A 26,307-nucleotide genomic window follows, 5' to 3' on the forward strand; every position below is an offset into this window, starting at 1 on the left:
AAGGACGATGGGTTGAATTTTTGGCGAATTTTCACATGGCGATACTCTATGTTCCTGGATTACAGAATGTGGTAGCAGATGCTTTAAGCCGCATGCCTCGAGCTACGAACTTTGCTATCTCAAATGTGCAGATGGAGATTCCTGCATGTTTTAAGCATGAGTATTTGACAGATAGAGACTTTGGAGATGTCTTTCGAGCTCTCAAATCTCTTCATCCTACTGTTGCAGAAATGAATATGTTTGCCGCATATACAATTGCAGATGATTTACTTTATTACTTAGATCGCATTTGTGTTCCTCACAATGCATCTTTGCGGAAACTCCTTATTCAAGAGCATCATGAAGTACCCTTTGCAGCTCATCCTAGAATTAACAAGACATATCGTCTGTTATCAGCAACATACTTTTGGCCTCAGATGCAACAGGATGTTATTAAGTTTGTTAAAGCTTGTCACTCTTGTTAAATTATGAAAGCTTCACGACAACTTCCTCAAGGATTGCTTCAGCCTTTGCCAGTTCCTCAGGAAAGATGGGAAAGCATAAGCATGGATTTCATCACTACTTTGCCGCGTTTGCAGAAAGGCAATGCTCAAATTTTAGTAGTGGTTGATCGGTTTTCCAAAATGGCACATTTTATTCCTTGCAAGAAGACAGTTTCTGCTCCAGATCTTGCAGCATTGTTCGTACAGCATATTTTCAGAATTCATGGATTGCCAAGATCTATTGTTTCTGACAGAGATCCGAAGTTTACTGGACATTTTTGGACTTCCCTATTCAAATCTCTTGTTCAGTTCTGCTTATCATCCTCAGACAGACGGACAGACAGAAAGGGTAAATCAAATTTTGGAAGAAATGCTTAGACATTATATTCAGACAAGATTAGCTTCTTGGGAAGAATATTTGCCTCTTGTGGAGTTTGCTTATAATAATTCTCCGCATTCAGTCACTAGAATGACTCCTTTTCAAGCAGCATATGGTCACACTCCGCTTGTGCCTACAAACTTTGTTCTTCAACACAAGGTGGCATTAGCAGATCAGTTGATTCAAGAAATGCAAGATATTCTTGTGCAAGTTCGAGACAGACTGGTTCATGTTCAGCAGAAATATCAGAAGTATGCGAATAAGCACAGAAGGCATACTGAGTTTCAAGAAGGTGACTTGGTTTTGCTTTATGTTGCACCGCATCGATATAAGACAGTAAAGTCAGTCTTTCCGAAGTTGCGACCGCGTTTCTATGGTCCATTTAAAGTTATAAAGAAGATTTCAGTTGTCAGTTATAAGTTGGATCTTCCACCATCTTGGAAAAAAATTCATCCGACATTTCACATCTCTGGGCTCAAGGAATACATACAAGGAGATTCATCTATTCCGGAGTTATCTTCTTATATTCTTGAGATTGAAGATGATCATATTATTCTTGTTCCTGAGAAGATTCTTGACGTTCGTCAGAAAGAAACAAGACGGAAGATTACTACAGAATTTCTTGTTAAGTGGATGGACTTGGATGAGTCAGATTCTACTTGGCAGACAGATGAAGAAATGCAACAATATCCTCAACTCCTCCAAGAATTCTTTGGCAGACAACCGACTCTCATTTAATCACAAGGGTTTTATTTTAAATGGGAGGGAATGTCACGATTGTGACTTAGTTCATTATACACAGTCTCCTCATGATTACAGATACTAAAGTGACATGATTACAGAGGACCCCTACACTTGGATGGTCACGACTATTCGCTCTAGAGACATGCCTCGTCATCAAGAGCCACACTCCTTCGACGACTGGTCACACCCCTTCGCTCTAGGGTTGCAACTCTTCACCCAATGGTTGCAGCTACTCGTCCAAAGGATGTGTCTCTTCGCCTAGAGTCATGACTATTGGTCATGGGATGTGTCTTTTCATTCGTGTCTCTTGGACTCCTATATAAGGAGCCTGTTGTATCACAATTTCAATCAATCAATCAAACATCTGTGTTCAAGTCTACTTTCAGTTTCAGTCTTAAATACACAGATAGTGGATGAAATACTAAGTAATAACAGTAATCCTCACATTCATCGTGTATGTGAACCATTGTTTGTGTCCCCGCTTATGTGTGTGTGAACTGCCCCTAAAGAGCTAAGTGAGTGTATGTATCCCAACCCTGGACTACCTCTGCTCCCCTGGTATACTCTGTGACCCAACTCCGGAGTCTGGACTAGACACCCGGTCTGCGCATCAGGAGATTCTGACAAGGCCTAGGTGAGGTTCTGATCAAGGTCACAGTAAATGTAAAATTATTGCAACTGAATCCTTCAAATGAATACACTAAGTGATTTTTTCAAAAACAAGATAGCATCATCCGTCCACAACCTCAAATGTATGCCAAAGATGCAACACATTTGTCTAGATTTTGAATGGAATCTTCTCGTGTGCATCAGCCATCATATGCATGTTGTTGGGGTTTCAGAGCTCTCGTATGTGTATTCACCGTGTATGTGAACCATTGTTTGTGTCCCCGCCTATGTGTATGTGAACTGCCCCTAAAGGGCTAAGTGAATGTATGTGTCCCAACCCCGGACTACCTCTGCTCCCCTGGTATATTGTGTGACCCAACGCCAAACTAGACGTAACGCCGAACTAATGGTTGAACCATCAACCAAAAGCCACTCCCACCCTTACTTCATCGCACATCGGGATAGCTCCCGTCTTCACCTGTGTCCTTGAGCCTAACTTGAGAAAGGCAAGAAATAGGCCAAAAATGACCAAATCAAGCAAGTGGGATGGATTGCAAGGGGAATAAAATAAGGGAGATTCGAACATTACATGTGCGGGCAGCAAGAAGGAGAGTTTGCCAAGGCACGCCACCATACTATGTCGGAAAATGGGCATAGAAGGCACACCATATATGGATGCATGGAGAGTAGGTGAGCACTGAGAACACTACATGTGCCCGCCCACTACTCCTCAAATTGAAGGACACCACCTGTAACGCGCGGAAGCTCTAGGTAGTCTTCTTTCAGCCCTAAACACTCTTGGAAAACCTTCTGATGCAAAAACGCACCATCTATGCCAAAACGCAGGTAGAGAGAGAGTAGAGAGAGAGAGTAAGAAGTGCTGGAAATTCAGTATATACTATGGTACAAAAAGGTACATATCTGTACAGCCATGGGCTGCCTTCATAAAAAGGTTGTTAACCCTAAAATCTGTCCCCTATGGGACCTCCTATGATCCAATCCCCTAGTGGGAGAGAATGACTAAAACAAGGAGCAAGGAGCCCTTTTTATATGGGATTTTTGACACTTTATGCTGGCCGACTGCTGGTCAGCCAGTTCCATGTCCAAACAATCCCTTTTTGCCCTGCCCGACTGCTGCTGGTCCTTGTCTTTGATGCGCATGCTGCCCACCCTTTCTGCTGACGTCAGCCGACAGCCAACATCCTCTTTTCCTTGCAGCTGACAGCCCTTGTCTGGGTTCATGTGCTTCAGCCGACTGCTTCCCTCCATGATCCCACTTGTCCTGCTCCATGCTCACCTCAGATGCTACACCTGAAGCTCCTACATTCTGGTTCTACTGGTTCATAGTCTTTATCTGTTTGCCTCTTCTGGATCTAGCCCTAGAAATGTCCATGGCATCTGTGATGCACATGACATCCCCCTCTGCTAAACTTGATGACGGGAATCCAACCTGCTCTTGGATGACTGTCATCATCCCAATCCTGTCCTGAGTCCCTCTGTCATCTTCCATCCCTGGCAAACCTTTTTCTCTGAAAATCCGATCTGTTCTCCAAACCACTCTGTCTCTGATGAAGATCTATGCATCTGGTTCCTCTAGTCCACCATCCATTCCGGCCCTGACTCTGAACACTGTCTTGGTCTTCGTTCCTGGAACTGAGTCTGGCACTCTCACATCACCCTTGGAGGATCAACCTCCCTTGGGACCGTTCCCTTAGAACCTATCTGGCTCACGGAACTGCCATCCCCATCTGGCACTGTGGAACACCACAAACAAACCTCCTGGGAGTTCTTCCCGATCTGTGTTCCCGCCTTGGGCTTCGAATCCGTGTACTTTCCTGTACCTTGGACCTGTACACCATCATCTGGGACTGAATCAGTGTTTAGCTTTGCTGAGCCTGATGCTCTGATACCAATGTAACGCGCGGAAGCTCTGGGTAGTCTTCTTTCAGCCCTAAACACTCTTGGAAAACCTTCTGATGCAAAAAACGCACCATCTCATGCAAAAACGCAAGTAGAGAGAGAGTAGAGAGAGAGAGTAAGAAGTGCTGGAAATTCAGTATATACTATGGTACAAAAGGTACATATCTGTACAGCCATGGGCTGCCTTCATAAAAAGGTTGTTAACCCTAAAATCTGTCCCCTATGGGACCTCCTATGATCCAATCCCCTAGTGGGAGAGAATGACTAAAACAAGGAGCAAGGAGCCCTTTTTATATGGGATTTTTGACACTTTATGCTGGCCGACTGCTGGTCGGCCAGTTCCATGTCCAAACAATCCCTTTTTGCCCTGCCCGACTGCTGCTGGTCCTTGTCTTTGATGCGCATGCTGCCCACCCTTTCTGCTGACGTCAGCCGACAGCCAACATCCTCTTTTCCTTGCAGCTGACAGCCCTTGTCTGGGTTCATGTGCTTCAGCCGACTGCTTCCCTCCATGATCCCACTTGTCCTGCTCCATGCTCACCTCAGATGCTACACCTGAAGCTCCTACATTCTGGTTCTACTGGTTCATAGTCTTTATCTGTTTGCCTCTTCTGGATCTAGCCCTAGAAATGTCCATGGCATCTGTGATGCACATGACACCACCAGCCGGCAAGCATTCTTGGATTGTAGAGCAGCCCTCAAAGGTGAGAAAAATTATCTTGGTGATGACCTCACTCCCACACAGGTGGAGCATAGGAAAATGAGCATGCCGCAAGTGCTTGAAGCCCGTAAGATCGGAAAGTGAGCAGTTTATAGAGATAGTAAGGTCATCATTACAGACAGACGTCCCAAATAGGGACACGGGGTCTATGGGACCACACATCTGAGAATGGCACTCTAGAACTGCAACGGGACTTTGTGGCCAGACAGTATAGTGGGCTCAGCAGAGCAGGCAACCTCTAGCCATTTTATTGTTGGATTTTATGACAGAGTGGACTTCCTCATCTAAGTCTTCATTCAAATCAAAACTTCTCTCACTAATGGGCATGGTCCAACCAAACATTGCATTGATTGTATGTTGGCCCTTCTTTTTTGGAGCCATCTTTTTTTGACTTTACTTTATGAAAACAACAAAATGATTCAATGTTTAGTATACACAAATACCAATTTCAAACACTAATAAGATAAAAGATTATTACTTGGACTCTTGGAGAAGAGCGTTACATGCACTGAGGTTGATTGTGATAGCGCACAACCAAGCCTTCTTTATACCTTTATGCGGTGAGATTCTTTAATATCCAATTCAGAGATTAGAGAGAAGAGAATGAGAATGAAGTAGATAACACCTTATTGGGTCCCAAATACCCATTGAAGCGGCCCCCCTACAAGCAAGAGTATTTGTTTATATTATTCTTTGGAGAATGTTGACAATGCTTGAGCAAACAAGCGATATGAATGTCCAATGCAAGGACAAGGAAGACCGTTCGTCAACTGAGTATCCACCAAATCCAAGGCTCTGGTGAAGACTCTTCGGGCCACTGATGCAAGTCTAGATAGCTGTCACGTGCACACCCATCAAGTGTACAAGTGGCATGGCATCATCAGGCATTTAATCAGGATTTATCAGGCATTTTATGGACATTTAAATGAATGTTTTCAACATGTACCACATGGTATGGGTTGGATTCAGCATTGTAGCATCATATTAACCATCTAGACAAAAGCATTGGGGCTTGTGGAGGCAGCCGACAGCATTCAAGTCAGCCGACCAGCCTTTAAAGCATTTATGGCATTTAAATGGCAGTCGTGAGCATATTCAGAGCTGGCCGACTGCTGCAGCCAAGCTGTCCGACCAGCACCAATTCCCCATATATAAAGAAACGCATCATTTCAGCATGGATATCTGGATCTCTTCAGTGTTTGAGTGGATGAAGGGGCATCTGACATCAGCGTTTCAGCCCTTCACCGCATACAGTCCAGCATCGCATCCAGTTGAGCATTCAGCAAAGTGTCCCTCAGCGTTTCTACTCCAGGAGGGCTGAGAACAGCAGCGCATCCATCATCATCAGCATTCAGTCCAGCAACGCATCCAGTTCAGCCAACGCATCTGTCTCCTCAGCGTTTCCTTCCCAGGTAACAGGAGAGCATCTGCGTTTTCAGCATCCCATCAGCATTGCTTCAGTCCCAAAGCCATCCCTTCAGCGTTTCCTTCCCGGGAAACAAGGGAAAGACAGTGGGACAGCAGTTCATTCAGCATATCAGTATATTCAGCATATAGGCAGCATATTCAGCATCATAGATCTATTCAGATCTCATTGTAACCGCATTCGTCATCTAATATAGCTGCATTGCATTGCATTGACACATATTTGTCTATCTCTTAAACAATCATTAAGTGCAGTTCAGTTAGACTAAGGTTGTGTTTACTACGGTCGAAGACCTCACATGTCACAATAGCTGTAGGACTGCCCATATGCTAGCTGAATGCTGAAGAGGACCTTGTTTGTACCACAAGAGGGGACGGAGGGAGGAACCAGCTCAGACAAAAGAGATATATGCCGATGGAGAGGCCCCTAGTGATGATGATCTCGCACATGATTAGGAGTAAGCCTTCAATGCCACATGAGGTTGTGTGAGTAGATGGGGGTTGCACTGATCGTGACAAAGGCTCTATTTCAAATAGTGATGTACTGGCACAGATTATGGGAGCTCCCACCAGATAGATACCCTCGGCTCGCCGTAGAGTCCTCGAGACAATTTGCACTCGACGGAGACATGTAGTGCTGGTATGCACAGGTGAGCACTTGGTTCGGCATACATGGCATGCAGATGGGGGCACTCCCCCCATTTCAAGACAACATAGAGGCCCCCTCTGCTCTCAGCCACACAAAGCTAAATAGGGTCATCGAGAAGGACATTGTGAGACTAGCTACTCAGAGGACCTAGTGTTCACTTGCTCAGCCCCTAGGGTCGAAGATGGCATTCTACAGAAATCATCTTCTTCACTTGACAAAGGACGGTTTCATCATACGCCCATGTTACATGGACACACAGCTATCATTTGGGGTGCAATGTGTGATTGGACAAATCCGCACCTCATCCCATCAATTGAGAGCGGAGACCGCCAAATATGGGCAAGGGGCAACTACACCGGAGGACAAGCTTTGTCATACAGAGGCTAAGACAAAGGCCCACTATATATGCCGATGCTCCGTATATATTGACACCAAGGGGAGGATTTGGACCACTTTCCAAGATCAATGGATTTCCCAAACCAGAGATGCTTGGGGCTCTTCCTTTTGGAACTCCGCAGACACAGGGAGTCCTTATTGCGGCCTAGACCAATCGTGCCACCCGAGGACCAACTCAAAGAGCTCTCAATGACTCCTTCCAGACTAGAGCTCCAAAGCAAATCCGCCCACTACACTCGACCTCCAGGTTAATGCAAGAGCTCGACCAAGAGGAGTGACACTAAACAAAGCCATCAAGCTATGTAGAGCCCGACGCCCCCGCCCACACTCACGTCACCACAGGAGGATCAAAGCCATCATTTCCCACCACCACAAGACTTTCTCCCACGGCTTAGCTTTACTACATTGGGTACCATGATGCAGCACCCTATGAAAGATATTTTAAGGTGATGAGAGAGCTCGACGCTCTTGTTCCTTTCATTTATTTTTAGTGTCCATGATGATGTATTCCATGGACATGATGTAATCTTTTGGTTTCATAGGTCATTTTGGCCTTTTGTAGACGTTAATATAACTCTCTCTCTCTCTCTCTCTCTCTCTCTCTCTCTCTCTCTCTCTCTCCCGGAGGATCGGGCCATCATCACACGACCTTCTCACGCCGGCTCAATTTTACCAACTTGAGCACCATGTCACAACAGCCCATGAGGGATGTATTAGGGTGATATGAAAGCTCTCTGCTCATGTACCTAGATCAGATTTTATAGTTCTAGATTTTTGTTCTCTCTCTTTATTTGCGTGGATATGCATTATGCAATGGATATATCTCCCGTGTCTGGAACCTGTAAATAGCAAGTCTTCTCAAGCACAGAACTGGTTCAGTGGGAAGCCTAAACTGGGATCCTTGACATTGGGTTCCACATCCTGGCTACACTACGGGTGACACGAGGCCTGGCCTTCTATAGGAGACGCGTGTTTTGGCCTCAGAATGGGTGACATAAAGCTCCTTGGCCTCCCATACCTTGGCATGAAATAGGGGAAGACCACTTGGGTGGCCAAATGGTGACAGAAGCTTACATACTTTGATAAGGAATATTCAACACCTTGGTTCTCGACGATTGCACAATGTAGCGGTGATGAGAGAGAGAGAGAGAGAGAGAGAGAGAAAGAAAGAAAGTTGTATTAACGTCTTCAAAAGGCCAAAATGACCTATGAGACCAAAAGGTTACATCATATCCATGAGGTACATCACCCTGGGTACAAAATAGTTCTCTACTTGCTTGAAATTGTTTTCACGTGCCTAGTTTTCGCGTGCCTGCTTGCTATGACGTGTCGAGTTCACGGGCAAGGGACGGCCACCGTGAACCATCTGAATGCCCGTATTCTGACATGGTTTATGGCATGTGAACACGTGGTAAGTATTCATTTAAACCTTTGTTTATTTCTCTAAGACTTTATAACCTTGGCAATTCACATTCTTTTAAGTAGGGCACATTCCATTGGCCGATGCTCGGGACCCAAGGACCAAGGTATGGCCAGCTTGGCCACCCTTTTATCCCATTAAAACCCATTTGTGGCACTCTTTAACGAGGAAACACCTTATAGAGGTGCCCACCTTCATTAAAGGGGGTGCCATGTGTCCTATAAACAATGGACCCTTCACCCTCATAGGATTTCCCTTGGTTGTTGTACATGTCGTGTGTTGTACCTATTGTGCATCTATTGTACCTATTGTGAACCTATTGTACCTGCTATGCACCTAATGTACCTGCTGTGTACCGGCTACACCTATTGTGTACCTCCGTGCATGGTCCAAGAACAACAGTTTTCGCGTGCACTCCCCTCCAGGTGTATGAGATTGGTGGCAAGGCTACTTTGACTCATTCGACGAGTCCGGCATTGACAGTCTACTCCAACATCCTTTTGTTTGGGTAACTTGTCTTCATGCTTGCATTGCATTGAATTATCTAGCAAGCAAGCCCTTAAAACTTTGCACAAATTAAAATACTCCAATAATATACTGAGTATTGAGGGGGACATCGGCCCGTTCAGTGGTGTCATTGTGCAGTCCTACTTTCAACATTGTTATTTACTTTGATTCAGCATCCATTGCTTGAGTGTTGATGTGCTATCTATTTCACAAGACAGTATCCAAGAACGTTCACACCTAGCCAAGTGTATTACAGCTTCCGCATGTTACACTATCCAAACCCCTAATTAATTTTTCAATTTATCCTCCTCAGATGCTGCTACTGCACTGACATGATAACTCTCTTGGAGTATGTCAGTACTAGAAGCCCATTTTGGGACAGTCTATAAAACTCTCGGTTCTTTTTATGAAAACAAAACATCATACTAAAGGGACAGTGATGCTCGGGCGACCATGTTTTTTACGATGCCTATTAAGTAAGGTGGATTTCCACAAAGGACTTGGAAATTGTTTTACACCTTGCTTAGATGATGTAGCATGAGAAAGGAGTAATTCGCAAAGTTGTTCTCCTCCCTAGGGGTGAGAAAAAATAGAGCAACGAACTCTTTTGGAGCAACATTGAGGGTGCAGACAGTATACATGCACATAAGGCCCTGTAGCTGCTTTCATTAAATGGTACTCCATCGTCATGAGAAACTGAGTGGTCCCCATGAAGCATCCATCTCCATACCAGCATAGATTATAATATAAGATTGACAGCCAAATTGAGAAGCTTATGTTTGAACCCACCCACCCCCCCCCTTGGGCCCGAAAAAAAAAGGAACAAGTAGAAGATCACGGACCGAAGGCATAAGCAGTAGCTGCATTGAATTCACTGCGCACCGTAGTATCACCATCTGCATACCAGGCTAGTTCATCTCCTTTCTGGATCTCTCTTGTACTGCATCACACGAGGACGAATAAAGAGCGTGAATAAAGTCCAATCAAAATAACAGAGCATGTGAGACTGATTACAGTGAGGACCCATCCAGGCCACCTGTGTCAGAGATAGACATGCAACCTTGCTCGTCTAACTCCCTACCGTCGCTGTCGCATAGGTGAAGAATGTGGTGTAACCAGCCTTAGCAAGTTTGAATATAATGCCATCTCAAAGTGACAGAAGAATGTCATGAATTCAACAAGCTGACACTTCAAAAAAGCAGTGAACGAAGATCTAAAGGCAATGTAGCCATATGTCAATCATGCCATAACATCCAAAGGTAATGTAGCGCATGTCAATCATGCCATGCATCCCAAAGCAATGTAGGGCGTGTTTAATCTTAATCAAGTTTACAAAACGGAAAATCTGATGGAGAAATGAGCTTACCTAAGAGGCCTGAATCGAACAGTAACGGTGACGTTCTCCTTGGACCTGGTGCTAAGGCTGTCTGATCGCTCTGAAGTGGGAGTGTAAGGGCTTCTGGAGTCGACGGAAGGGTCGGAGCTCAGTTGAAGCTTCTGAGGTATAGGCGATGGGAGGGGCCTTCCCTTGCCCGGCGTAGAGGAACGCCCTGATAGAGATGGGATCCTGGACAGGGAGCTGGATTCGAAGGACGCCACGGAAGCTGGAAGCTGGCCTGCAAGCTTGCCATTGCCATGGCTGTTCGGAGAAGATTGCTTGCGGAACCGAAATGGCGAGTTCGTTCTCGACTTTGACGACATGGATTTTCGCAGTAGGAGAAGACCAAAATTGGCAAAAATGCAGGTGAAGTAGGCGATGCATGTGCAGAAGAAGAAGAGGAGATGCAGCGATGTCGATGGCCCCGATCTGCAGAGCGAAGAAAAATGTTGATGGAAGCTAAGCTATGGTGAGGGCAGCATCAGAGCAGTCTTTGCCGATGGTCAATGAGGCATCAGGATTAGTTTCCCGAAATTAGGGTTGCATGCGCAGAGAAGCTGTGAGAGAGAGAGAGGAGAAGCTGCTGTTTAGCTTTCTGCATGGCTTGGCTGAGGCGAGAAGGCGGGAGTGGAGGAAGATTTAAGGCGTTTCACCTTGAAAATTTACTTCGCTTCAATGTTTTGTGTGGGCCTCCCGTGTGAGACACCACCATACCTAACTTCATTTTCCACCACATTTGAATCTTTGATAACATTTTATACACTTCTAGTCAAACTTACAACCAACGAGGTGCTTAATACCTAAGGGGGGCTTCACGTGAAGGCGCCGGCTTGCAGTGTACATGAATCTAATATATGGCCCTTCGGTTCACCTACAATTCAAAGCCCCCTCTCTGTCTTCCCTTTAATTAATTGTGTGCATTAATTGGGACTCAATGCCGTCTTCTCACATTCAAAGAGCTCTCCATATCTGCTACGAAATGCTTGCCTTTGGGCTTGGAGGTTAGTTTTTCCAATTTGAGCTTCCATCATTAATTAGAGAGATGACTTATGAGCAATCGAGAATAATTATCCACTTCTATAGCCCATCGTTGGAGTTTTTTCCATGTATTTGCTTGCTCCCATACTTAATGGTTTTCCATAACTTAGAACTTAATTAGATGATAATCAATGATTGATCTTGGAATTTGCTCAACTCTAATAGCCTATGTATGGTGGACGTATCTACCCCATATCCAAGGGAGTTTCCCATCCAAATGATGTAGAAAAGAACGACCCATGGAGTAAAGAGCCTTAAATCTCTCAATTTCTCATTGTTTTTTATGAACCATAGTGTTTAAAGCACCCATGCTTGAGGTCTTGTCCAATTAATCCACTATTTATGGTTGATACCCATACAAAATGTACATGTAACAAATATAACATGATAGAGAAGTGGATGTTGTACAAGACAAAAGAGGGTTAATGTGTGTGTCTTTGTAGCTAGGATTTACACATACACAGAGGATGTGGATTTAAGATAATGGGGTAGAACTGTGTTTGTGTGAGAGAAGTCTATCTAACTTACAACAACAAGACCCTGGTATCGATTGCCCATTTACATTCAGACAAAGAATACTAATGCTTAAAGACTATTTGAATCTTGTCCACCCTAATTGACCAATGTGATCATACATATTTATGTAGATGGGCTCCACACAAAAACTCAAGTCTAGCAAAATGAGCTCCTAATGGTAAGCATTCCAAAGTTGAACAAGTGGTTAACAAGCCTTTTCTAATCTACAAGAGGCTTCAGATCTTCCAATGGAGGTCTAAAATTGATTTTATTCCTTGCCAAGATCATTCAAGGTCTCACCAAAACCATATCATCATCATCTACTAGTGATCTAATAGAAGCAATGGCATCTACAATCCCTTTTCACTTTTCACTAAGTAATCATTTATACTCAGTTTCTCTTTGGTCACATGATGTATCTCCTACTTTAGCTGCATCTTTTGAGCTTGAGTATTTATGTTGTACATCTTCATCAAGGTGTCCCAATCATCTTTAAGCATTTGTGCATCTTATATATGCACAATCATAGAATCTATCACACTGATACATACAACCAATACATCACCTTTTTGGTTCTTTCATGCCATGCTTTCTTTATATGCCCACACTTGCTAAGGGGCAGGTCGAATTTTCTTTAGCTATCTCCGGCTTCTTTTCATCACCTGTGATTTGATGAACTCCCAATATCTTTTTCTCATAAGGAAATTGGTCATTCTGAACCTCCATGCTTGAAAGTTATTCTTATCTAACTTCTCGCTCACAATCTAAGATAGAGTGTTAACATGATTACTTGTAGCAACTTATTAAATAGTGTTTACAAAAAACTTCTACACTTGTAGTAAACTTGCAATCTCCAACACTATGGTATTGTAAACCTCTTATGATGCCAGTGTTTGTGAAACTAGTCAAGTACACATACATCGCCAACACTTGTAAGACTTAAATTCTTTGCACAGCACATATATTCGCCAACTCTTGTAATGCTTAAATTCTCTACATAGACTGTTGTACAACTAAATTTCTACTATAACTTTGCATAGAACTAGAAATTATGCATATACATTCAAAATTGACACTTCATAGAGTGCTTGTAGAAAACTTATAGAGCCAAAATGGGGCCAGAAACACACCCGAATCGCATCTAAATGCATAAAATTTGAGTGAGCATGTAGTTAACATAATTAACTGCACACAGTATGGTCTACTTCCTTCACCTAGGAGGATGCTTTATTAGTTAACCGCACATAATATGGTCTTCTTTCTTCACCTAGGAGGATACTTTAAAATTTGAGTGAGCATGTAGTTAACATAATTAACTGCACACAGTATGGTCTACTTCCTTCACCTAGAAGGATGCTTTATTAGTTAACCGCACATAATATGGTCTTCTTTCTTCACCTAGGAGGATACTTTAATCTAAGATAATGACTTCTTTGTCTACCTGCAGCTCTCAGAACTACCAAAGGTGTTGCTCCAAAATCAAAGAGGGAAAGATATGGAAAAACCCTTACCTATGTCTGCTTCCTTGCTTGCCTCGTAATTGCCTCTTGCTTACCTCCTTAGCTCTCACATGATCCTAAGCTCTGATACCATTAAGATAATACGGGGGAGAGGGAGAGTTTGAGTACCTTGCAAGTAAATACACACACACACACACACACAACAAGAGAGAGCAAGATACAAGAGAGAGATGGATGGCTGAATTTTCTTCTATCTTTTTCTCTTCTCTACTATGACTATTGACATAAAGAGATAAGAGTACATACTATAAGGAAAAGTAATCTCCTACTATAACATTTTAAGTTCGGTCCACAATTTGAACCCGACTACATGAGCTGGCGTTATAACTATGTCATAACTCTAGTGCTCCAAAGTAGCTTTCACACAACCTATCATCCCACTAGTAGCATATTACCCATAAAATCACCAACCATGCCAGTGGCCTAAATGTAAAAGATGTCACACAGGCAGTTCATCAATGTTTTCAATGCTAGTTGAGCTTGATATCTCCCCCCCCCCTCGATTTTGAGACCCTCACTAACTCCTTTACTTGGTTTCAAACTCAGAAGCCTATGACACCCATACGTATTTAATATTACATGAGAGTGCTCTCTATCACTACTAAGGAATACCAAAACTCTCTATCACTCCTAAGAAATACCAAAACTCTCTATCACTCCTAAGGAATACCAAAACTCTATCAAAAAATCTATAAGCATCTAGAATAGATATTGGTATTCATTGTTTATGACTTTGCTATTGAACATATAGAATACCCCACTATGACTTTGATATCATAACACAAGAAGATGAATTAGATCTTGATATGTTCATTAATAGCACCAAGCCACCTCCATCCTTAACATTTGATGATTAAGAGGGAGAGAATACATACAACTATATACATCCCCTTTATAGGCCTCTCACCTCTAAACTTCTCCCCTCTCATGAGCCCGCCTCTGACACAACCAACACTGAGCCACCTACTAATGTAGCTTCTTCTTCTCTCCACTTTGACTTTCCCACTAACAATCTCTCCCCTAAGGAGTCACCCCAGCACTAAGTCAACTTTAACTTTCATACTAACACTCTCTCCCCAACTTTGACTCTCCCACTAACACTCTCTCCACTTTGACTTTCCCACCAACACTCTCTCCCCCGAGGAGTCACCAGCACCAAGTTAATTGTGGCCCCTAATTTTTCCTTTAATACTTCACACAATCTCTTCACCTTGACCTTGAGAACGGTTCTTTACCTGAATTCACCTTTATTCCTACACTCAATTTCTTCACCTTGAACTTTATTCGTGTACACAATGCCTTTTATATTGTTGTTATAAGCCAGGTGACCTTAGATACCAAACCATCATTATCACAATAATTTCTTTGCTACTTTAATTATTAGTGTGTAAAAAAAGTGAGAACATCCAATATGGTTTTGAGCTGTATAAGAGCTGACATAGAGAGAGAGAGAGAGAGAGAGAGAGAGAGAGAGAGAATTTCCTAGGTAGAATCTTGCATGATGCAACAAGTGTACTTGAACCTAAAGACATAAGGTAACGCCATAATCTACTACCTTGCATGTAGACTAAACTAATCAAGATGTCTTAGAGAAGATCTAAGTTACAAGATATGAAGATATTATCAAAGTTGGGAACCCAATCCTATGCGTTGATGCAGGGGACACCTTTTAACCCCACAACAAGATTATTCTGCGAGGCCTATATTACAACTCCACAAAGCCTTCCCTACACACCATATCTAATCAGGGCACCTACGATGAAGTGGGAGGTATTGATGCTAATGGAAAGGGACCCCTCGAATGGTATCCTAATGCTTGATGGCTCAAATTAAATAATGTTGATTTCAAGAGACCCCAATGGCATCCAACTGCTTGGAGGATCAAATCAAACACTATTTTATCTAAGGATATTGTTCGATATCTAAGGACACTCTTTGGTCTAAAGACACCCCAATGCCATCCTAGTACTTGAGGGGGCACAAAGAGAACAATGATTTGAGGACACCCAAATGAAACACTTGAGGGCTCAAATCAAACATTATTTGGTCTAAGGACACACTTATAACATCCTAGTGTTTAAGGACTTAAAGAGAATAATGATTTGAGACCCAAATGGAATCCCAATGCACTTTAGAGCTCAAATCGACCACTATTTACTTTGAGGACACCCTAATGGTATCCTAGTGCATGAGGGCTCAAATTGAACAATATGTCTAAATTTAGGGCACTCCATTGGCATCCATGCGCTTGAGGGCTAAAATCAAACAATGTTTGATTTTAGGATACCCTCAGTAATATCCCAATAATTAAGAGATCAAGTCGAACATCATTCAAATGAGGAACCTCCAATGGCATCCCAATGCTTGAGGACTAAAATCAAACATTGTTCAATTTGTTCAATTTGAGGACACCCCAACGGCATTCTAGTACTTGAGGTCTCAAATCAAAGATTGTATGTTGATTTGTTTAATTTGAGGACACCCCAATTGTATTCTAATGCTTGATGTCTCAAATCAAGCAATGTTAATTTGAGGATACCCCAAGGGAAATTCAAGGATAATCCAATGGATGCTCGAGGGCTCAAATAAAATAATGTTTGATTTGAGGACACCCCGATCGCATCCAATTCTTGAGGGATAAAATCAAACAATGTTTGATTTCAGGACACCCCAATGGCATCTCAGTGCTAAAGGCTCAAATCAAAGATTGTTATGTAGTGTGTGTGTGTGTGTGTGTGTGTGTGTGTGTGTGTGAGAGAGAGAGAGAGAGAGAGAGAGAGAGAGAGAGAGAGGACTTGGATGTTTTGAAGATGGGGACTAAAGTGAGCTTACTTGCCAATGGTTGTGAGGTGGATTTCAAGAGCATTCTTTGTTTAGTTTCAATGGAATTGTGCCAAGGAGTTATGCTAGTAGGGGGTGTGGTGTATAGTTTTCAATGGTATTGTGCTAAGATTTTTTGTATAGTTTTCAATGGAATTGTGCCAAGGATTTTTTGTATAGTTTCGATGTAGTTGTGCCATGGAGCTATGCTCATGCAGTTATTGTTAGAATTTATGTATCTCATGTGTGGGAACAGAGCCCAAGTCTTTTTTTTATTAAAGCCTTTTTCACTCTTATGTGAGTCGGGCAGATTCCTCTATTGGGTATATATTAAACCCTTTGCCCACCATTGTATTTCACTCATTGATTGCTAATAAAGTTAACGCTTGTTCGTTATCTCTCTCTCTTTCTCGTCTCTCTCATACGTTATTGTCCTTTGCTTCCGCGGTGTCATTCTTGACATGGTATCAAAGCTCGAGGCTCTCTGATCTCGGTGTGGCAAAGGAGAAGACAAGAGTGCTGCCTGCGAATTGAAGGTTCTGTTGTGCGAGCTGTGGTGCACCTTCTGTGTGTTGTTGTGTTTCCAACTCTTGCCACCCTTATGCGTTGTTGTCTGTACTGGTGCTCGTAGTGATGCTTGTTGTGATGGTGCTGCTCTTCATGGTGATGACCATGGTGTTGTGCAGGCATGCGAGTTGGTGATGGTGATCACACGAGTGTGTGCAACAAAGAGAGAAAAACGAGTTGCATTTTCTTTTGTAGACTTGCGTTATTCTTCTTCAAGATTTTAAAGGTTTAAAGCCTTAATTAAAACCTTTCTAACTCCCATTCCCATGCCCAATCTTCTCAACTCCAGTCTTGCCCTCTTTCCCTCCAAGTGATCGTATCTAGGCATGGCAAGGATCTCAGTTATTGGTACCGTAAATTTCTTGAAACTGAAGTTTTTAAAAGCTTTGTTTCCTATGGGTTTATTGGAATGTGTTCCTGCGGGTTTATTGGAATGTGTTCCTGCGTACGTCGAAATTCGAGTTCGTTCGAACATTTTTTCAAAGATCTTTGGGGACTTTGAGATGATGACTTTCGGCAAGGTTAGGAGTTTTTGGAAAAGGGTAATCAGTTGGCATGATTGGTTGATCCAGTGGACAAGGCTTCATTGTCCAGAGGATCATTCTCGAGGATCAAGATTATGATACACTTCTAGGTTGCGGTTCACGGAGGACAACTTACCAGGTTTTCAATTGCTCGTCCTTGGAGGTATGGATGAGTTTTGTGTAGTGGACATTTGACGGACCATATGGATCAAGTTTCCCGTGATACTTGTGCGACGACACTTCGGGTTCCCATCATGCTAGCGGAGCAGAGGGAGATCGGGAGGTGTTAATTGCAAACATAATTATACGGAGTCTCGTCACATGCTTCACCCTGAGAGAGGCACGTGAGCAAGAGAGGGGGGCTACCCAAAGCTTCTGACAGGTGCATTGGATCCATGTGTCGGAGTTCAAGGTAAATGCATCTGGCATGGAACAGCTTGACAACATTATGGACGTGATTTGTTCGTAGTTCATCGTTTAGTAGACTATGAATGGGATGTATTTTGAGTTCATTGTTAGTAGAAGATTTTGGACGGGATGTGTTCCCAGTTCAATATTTGGAGATTTTTTGGATGTGATGTGTTCACAGTTCAATGAATGGGGAATCATGGTCGTGGAGGTGTCTACAGTTCATTGTTCTATGTGGTAGCTGAAGCTTAAGATGGCATTTTCTTGTGGAGACAGGTAGAGTGGTGCATTTCTCGAGGTTTACCCTCCTGTAAGGGCCATACTGGGGTGTCCATGGTTGCATCTTCATTGACTTGTTTGATCATTGATGCCCACTATGAGCTACATAGGGGGTGTTAGAATTTATGTATCTCATGTGTGGGAACAGAGCCCAAGTCCTTTTTTTTATTTAAGCCTTTTTCACTCTTATGTGAGTCAGGCAGGTTCCTTGATTGGGTATATATTAGACCCTTTGCCCACAATTATATTTCACTCATTGATTGCTAATAAAGTCAACGTCTGTTCGTTATCTCTCTCTCTCATCTCTCTCCTACGATGTTGTCCTTTGCTTCTGCGGTGTCATTCTTGACAATTATGTTAGAATGTTTTTAAAAGAAATCAAGTGTGCACTTGAACATCTTGCTAGCATATACATTTAAGTGATGTCCTGACATGGTTTGTCTTTCATAAGTGTTAAATTTTGAAGATAAATTTGATGGGAATTCGATTCAAAATGATCACCTAGTAGGAGGAATGTGATCACATGCATGTTAAAGATTGGTTGGTTAAAAGTTACAAAAAAGGATTAGATTCAGAAGGCCTTTTATGGTCATCAAGCATGGAAACAAAGATTGATGAAGGTGCAATCTTGCTAGTGCATTTCCATAATGCTACTGGATGATTTGAGGAATTAGGTGATAATCATATTGGAATAAATGGAGGGATTTGTTCTACCAAAAGATGATCAATGTCATGATGAGGTCAAGGTATAAAGTGGCATATGGATCAGCTTAAATTTGAGGATGGAACAAAGTTAACAATGCAAGAGCATCATAATGATAATGATGATTTCGTACATGATGTTGCTAAAGTAATTGATTTTGGTGAAAGAAATCATAAGAATCATGCACTGCATTTAAAAGCTGAAATACCCGGTTCTCACAAGGACAGGAAATCAAACATATACTCAATGTTGTCTATTCAACAAGTTGCAGGCATAGACTATTATCAAAACTCAATGCTATCAAAAAGCAAACCGTGAAAAGATAATGCGAAAAGGTTATACATGCCTGCCAATAATATTGGGAAGAAGAATATGGTGATCAAGCAGCCTTTATTGTTTATAATCTTTTAAAAGCTTCTATTGATGTGGATATGGAAGGAAAGCTCTTGTTCAAGTTTGTTGATTCTAATGTGTGTGCAAAAGGCCTGGTACAAAGTACATGGTGTTCCAAAGACTACATTTTATAGGTATAAGGAACAACATGAGTGGTGGGCTCATGCATGGAAATACTTCTGTTGTTCAAAAATAATAACAATATGTCGAGATGGAAAAATTAATAACCCATGACTTTGTATTAAACAATACTAAGAGAAAGCTTCATAGAAGTCATACCATGATGGATGGTGAACTTGATATACACAGTTGGTGATTGGTGTTCCGATTGGACATCTTGAAAGAGGTTAACAAACATCTTCAAAGTCTTTGATATAAAATATTATCTAAATCACTATCTCTCAGCAAAGCTATGATCAAATGTTCACCACATGAATGGTGAATGGTATGTAAGAGAGATGCTTTTAAAGAATCTTTCTCACCATGTTGTTGTCACAAGTTACAATGGATAATAATAGAAGTATTTAACCTAAGACACTACATAAGCCTAGATGTCACTATTACTTGTCCTTCTTTGCTACTTTTGACATGTGTCTCTTTGATTTATTTAATCAACAAGTAATTAACTTGGGAGATAAGAACTAAAAACACATTGAGCCCACACAAAGGCCCCTCTCATGTACACATGCATCAAAATTCTCCTTATCCCACATAAAGGCCCCTCATATACACACGTGTCAAAATTCTCCTTAGCCCACTTTGAGCCCACATAAAGGCCTCTCATATACACGTGTCAAAATTATCCTTGGCCCACATTGAGCCCACACAAAGGTCCCTCATGTACACGTGTGTCAAACTTCTCTTTAGCCCACACTAAGGATTCTTCTCTATTATTAATATATTTCCACACTCCTCCACATGCTCTCCACACTATTCCGCATGCTTTCCACATAGTCCTTCACATTCCTATAAGGATTCTTTTGTATGCATATACTTCCACACTCCTCCACATGCTCTCCACACTCTTCCACATGCTTTCCACACACATTCCTCCATGTTCCTGTGCAAGCTTACTTCCACACTCCCCACGATATGCTTTCCACACACAATCCACAAGCCTCTACAAGATTGGCATGTGCTTGCCATCTTATTTTAATAGAGTTTACCAAGCCATGTAGACATAATGCCACTATTTCTCATCCATAAATTATATGTATTGGCACTATTTCCCATACCATTGTATTTCTCATCCATAAATACGTGTATTTATGATGTAACACTCCACTCATTTCCAATACATATTTTTACATAGAAAACTTGGAATCCTTCATACAAAATAATATATTTGAAGTCAAATCATCATAAAGCCATTAAGATAAAGCATGAAGCTGCCAGGTTCTCATGCAAGCTTCTCAAGTTACCATAAAAAAGCCCCTTCCAAGTGATGAGAATTATTAGTGTACCAAATGTTCGGTTCCACATTGATAAACACCACACATATATATCATACATTTGGGGTTCCACATTGATAAACACCACACATATATATCATACATTTTGCAATATATCTAAGCCTCAATAAAAGAAAAATTTTGGTATGACATCTTTAGCTAATTCATATGTAGGTTATAGCATTCCATTAGCTTTACTAACACACATATCAACCCCACCATATCACCTTTGCTATATTACCACACAAATGAGCCCCACCATATTATAAAGGTAATATGGTGGGGCTAATTTTGTGTGTTAGTAAAGCTTATGGAAGTCTTTAACTTGCATATGAATTGGCTCAAGATGTCAACTTACGGAAGGCTTCAACATGCATATGAATTCTCTTAACCCCACCATATCACCTTTGCTTTACTATCACACAAATAAGTCATTCTATTTTTCAGTTGGTTTTTCCAATGTGCCAAAGTGCTTTTGGTAAGAAGGTTACCTTGGTAATCCCATGCTGAAATTGGCAAAGTTTGGGAAGCCCTTCAAAGTTATTATCAGTACTAGAGGATTTGTTGTTGGAGGTATCTTAATGCAAAAACGACATCCCATAGCTTATAAGACTCGAAAGCTAAGACGTGTGAAAAGGAACTGCGATGTCTATGATCTTGAGTTATTTATAGTAGTGCATGCCTTGAAGCTTTGGCAACACTATCTTCTCAGATAGAAGTTTACTTTGGTTACATATCATAAGAATTTAAAGCGGATTTTCACCTTGAATGATCTTAACATGACTTAGAGAAGGTGGATGAAGATGCTTCAAGAGTTTGATTTTGAGATTACATCTAGATCAGGCAAGGAGAATGTAGTCACATATGCACTTAGCAGAGGTAGGATTCCTTACTCATGGTTGCAATAAATTTCTAACCCTCTACGCGTTTGCTAAGATCAACGAGAAGATCGCATTTCATAATTTTTTGCACCTGTTATCATATTACTTAAGCAATAGAGTAAGACTTCTCAAGAATTTAACAAGAATTTAATAAGATTCAAGGATTCAATATTGAAGATGGATGCTTATACTTCAATAATCAGTTGTGTGTTCCTCAAGATAGAGATTTGAAGAGAAAGATTTTAAATGAAGCTCATGATAACCTTATAGCATGGCACCCCGGCTATGTGAAGACTTTCATGGCAGTAAAAAAGAGTTTATTTTGGCCCAGACTTAAGAGAGATGTATTATAGCATGTTCGAGTCATGCTTAGTCTTCCAAAAAATAAAAGTCAAAAGGATAAAGATTCAAGAAAGTTGCATCCCTTAGATATTCCACAGATGAAGTGGGAGTGCATAAGCATGGACTTCATTACTCGATTACCTTCAATTAATGCTAGATATGATTCCATCTTAGCTATGGTAGATCGATTGATAAAGGTCACTCATCTGATTCCAATAAAGAAGACAACACTTGATGTTACTAAAGTTTTTTTAAAGGAGATATTCAAACTCCATGGATTGCCCACCCAAAAGGATTGTCTGTGAAGTTCACATCCCACTTTTGGACTGTATTCTTCGAGGCTGTGGGAACCAATCTGGATCTCAGTATTGCCTATCATCTAGAGATTGATGGCTAGACCGAGAGAGCAAACCAGGCAATCGAAGGTATCATTTGAGTGGACGAGAACCCATAACTATCTTGATTTTCTAGAGTTTTCTTATAATGCATTTTACTATCGGAGCATAGGAATGAGTCCATTTAAGTCACTTTACAAGAACAATTATGTGACACCCTTGAATTGGTCCAACCCCCATTGATCAAAGTGGACGTGTCGAAGTAGATGTTAGATGAAATGGAAACTTGTTTAGAATAGACAAAAGCAATATACCGATTTGAAGCGTACTTCCAAAGAATTTGAAGAAGATGATATGGTCTTTCTTCAAGTACGACCCAATAGAAGTTCACTTTCCTTAGGAGAGTACAAGAAGCTATCACCCAGATATTGTGGACCCTATGTAATTGCAAGGAGAACTGGAAATCAAGCTTATGAACTTTTGCTTCCTCCATACTTAAAGATCCACAATGTTTTTCATGTAAGCTTATTGAAGAAGTATATACCAGATCTGAGTCATATTTGATAATGAGGTCAAGTGGAACTGGAACCTGAAGCAGTTTTGGATGTCAAAGAAAAGCCCATCTGGAATATAATCTTAAAAGGGCATCTAATTAAATGGAAGTTCTTCTAGTTGAAGATGTTACCTAGGAAAAGAAATAAGATATAGTAAGAGATTATTCCCAGTTCCCGAGATAAGGACATCTTAGATTTTCAAGTGTGGGAGAATGTAACGTCCCTCTTACTAGGCAAAAAATTTTAATTGATTATGAAAAATAAATTTATTTATTAATTTTAAAAAAATTATAAATAAATAAATTAAAGCCTTTTATTTTTAATAAATAAATAAATTAAAGCCTTTTATTTTATAAAATTATAAATAAATAAATTAAAGCCATTTATTTTTAAGAAAAAATGTACAAAAATGAAGGGAAGACCCATGGGTACACATGTGCCCATTAGTGCACACACCTATAAATTAAATTAGATCAAAAAGAAAAATAATAAAAAATAATTAAAAAAAGAAAATAAATAGTTAAATCAAGTGCTAGTGATTAAGTAGAATATTAAAGTATTAAATTGCAAGAGTTCCCCTTGGATAAATCAAACTAATCATACCTCTGTATGTACACATTAATTTCCCTAGTTCTAGAACACCATAGTTTAGGAAAAACCAAGGTAGATTGGATTGGTGGGTGGTGGTTTATCTACCTACATTAATTGTTGGTGGTTTATGCTAAATGGTTTATGCAAAACTAAATTCATGCACTTTCTATGAACTTACTTTAGATAAAGTGCATGCATAATAGTCTAAAGTTTAGTTTGGCCCCAATTTCTATGGTATGCATGAGTTACATGATGGTAGGTACGACATGAGATTAACTCTAGAGGAATATTAGCATATGGAGGCTCCCAGTCAATCAATTTCTAGTATAAATATCCCCTTCTCTCAAAAAGGAAATCCACAAGATTTTTCTTCGTTTTTGTGACTCCATTTTATTGCTTTATGTGCCAAGTACTTCTCCTAGACTAATACAACCCCCTCTCTAGCCATTAAACCTCTTCAAAAGTAGCAAAACCTTGTCATTTCGAGTATTGTAAGTACCTAGGGAGAAGTAGAAACATTTGCGGACTTCTAGGGTATTGTGCAAGTCTCCTTCATCAAATTTTGAATCTACATCAAGTTAAATTCAAGCCCAAAAATTACATGTCATATTTATCATTCAAAATTAAACTTTTTCAAGCATTTTTCTTGTTCTAAATTGGTCCAATTTAAATTAAATATTTTTTTCATAAATAAATATGTAAGAACCTCAAGAATTTATCAACGTCAAAGGTTTTCATATGGGTATATGCCCAGTTTTAATTAATTCAATTAAATGAGCACTATGTAAATTCTAAAGCTTGGAATAGACCTTAAATAAATGGTTAAATTCTAAAGCTTGGAATAGACCTCGAATAAAGGATTAATTTAATACTTTACAAGAGGAATATTCTTTGATTTTTCCTTTAAAAGAAAAATATCACTTGACCTTAGTAGTTACCTTAAGTTTAATTATTCAAATTAACCCTAGGTTTAAAAACTAGTCTAAGGATAAAGCTCAATAATGAAAACAATTGATATCCTAGAATTTATGAGGTTGAACCTTAGGTAGGATAGAATAGATGATCTGATTTTTAGAAATTACTTAGGGTTTATTTAACGAAGTACATTAAGACATAAGTGTGTAAAGGAAACTTGGCTAAAAGGATATTAATCAAGTGAGAAATTATATTTTTGAATAAGACTTATTTTAGAGAAAACCCTAAGTTTAGAGAAAGAAAATTAAGGCTAGAGTTTTAGAGAGAGAAAATAGCTTTAGGAGAATAAAGGAGGCCCTAGTTCAATTAAAGATGTTTAGCTGGATACTTAGAATTATTTTTGAACATTGATTAAAGAATTCTAGAGAGAGAATAGTCTCTTATGTAGAATTCTAGAGAGAGAAGGAGGAAATTTAGAAAGAGAAAGTGAAATGACTCCTTGAGTAAATAGGATTAAGCATAGGAATAAATTATTATCCTAGGATTATTCCAAGATAATCTAGTTGGCCTAAAAAATGATTAGATTGAGCCCGATTCTCTTAGAAAAATGGAGACTTCTAGAGAGAGAGTCTTTGACAACCCTTGACTCAAAAGTTGAATCCTCTAATCAAGAAAAGCGTGTATCCCAAAAGCATATTATGCGAGATTCAAGAAAACCCATCATTTAAGAAGTTTGATAAGAAATTTGTAAGGAGAGGTAGCCTTTAAGACCCTCAAGAATTACTAAGGAATTTTTTATATGTGATAAGGCTTCATTTCTAGTTTTAGAAATGACCATCCTTATACGTGGAGAACCTTAGACAAAGATTGGTTATTAAGAATTGGAAAGATCCATGAGAAGGGAAGATTCTTGAGAAGACCTTGCCAAGATATGTTACAGCTAGAGGAATTCGGCTTATTCATAGTTTCGACTCGAGAGCTACGATGGTTTACTCTGCTTCGGAATGAGATTATGATGTGTTTTCATTGCAATATTGCTTATTGTTTGGAATGCTACATTCATGTGTTACATATGTTTGTTTGTGTGTAGCTTGTGAAGGTACCACAGGTTCATGGATTGTCGTGTGAGTGTTATCCGAGAGGTGCATCACACGAAGGCAATCGTTTGAGGCCTTAAGCCCTCTCGACCAAATGTGGGTGCGCTCTTGGAATGATTGGTGTGTAGACAGGAAGAGACTCTAAAGTGAAACGGGCAGAGTAGTGTCTGGTGATTGAGTATGACTCCTAGTGGTGGTACCTCGAGTGTTCATGCTTCTAGGATAGGTGATGACCATAGAAACAACTCCTACGATTTATTGACATTTGTATTGAGGCGGATGTGAGACATTATAGGGCTCCTCCGATCATCATAGTGTTCGAAGAGTGTTCGGGCTCATTGGTGCATACCATCCTAGTCAAAGGATCACAATCATGGTGCAAGGAAGGCTACAGACCCATGGGATTTGACAGGGCTAGGATGTACAGTTGATCAAAGTAGAGAAAGAATTAAACACTGGAAAGTGGGTGGCCGAGTGGATATGTGTCTTTTAGAGTGATAAAAACCTGAGTAGTAGTAGTTTATTTGGCAAATCATGAACAAGGGTCGATGCATTGCTTTCATAATCGAGGAGTCGAGACAACTTCTTGAGGCTATAGAAGCCGCTCGATGTGACTTACTTGTGAGAATTATTAAGATAATACACCTGGAGAAATCATTTACCTTTCCTGCATCAGAATTATTCTAGTCAGACTGAGAGGATGTGATGGGATAGCCAAACGTTAGGCCATTATGATATGAGCC

The 26,307-nt window shown here is 40.6% G+C and overlaps 1 protein-coding gene across 7 annotated transcripts in view; it reads right to left on the reverse strand.

Annotated features, from left to right (window-relative positions):
- The window catches only part of LOC147608722 (kinesin-like protein KIN-7C, mitochondrial), a 72,173-nt gene extending 60,909 nt beyond the window's left edge, over window positions 1-11,264 (reverse strand). For 6 of the 7 annotated variants that reach the window (XM_086788096.1, XM_086788097.1, XM_086788093.1 and 3 more), the window contains exons 1-2: window positions 10,619-11,263; window positions 10,095-10,192 (exon numbers count right to left, since the gene is read on the reverse strand). In XM_086788096.1, coding sequence (XP_086644222.1) covers window positions 10,095-10,192; window positions 10,619-10,953 — 433 coding nt within the window. In that variant the 5' untranslated portion in view covers window positions 10,954-11,263. Of the gene's footprint in view, window positions 1-10,094; window positions 10,193-10,618 lie in introns of all 7 variants that reach the window. The other variant, XM_086788092.1, reaches the window with a different exon arrangement.
- Window positions 11,265-26,307: the final 15,043 nt, after the last annotated feature.

The sequence above is a fragment of the Cibotium barometz genome, chromosome 52 (genome assembly GCF_041138505.1).
Source record: "Cibotium barometz isolate CiBa-2024 chromosome 52, ASM4113850v1, whole genome shotgun sequence".
Classification (NCBI taxonomy): domain Eukaryota; kingdom Viridiplantae; phylum Streptophyta; class Polypodiopsida; order Cyatheales; family Cibotiaceae; genus Cibotium; species Cibotium barometz.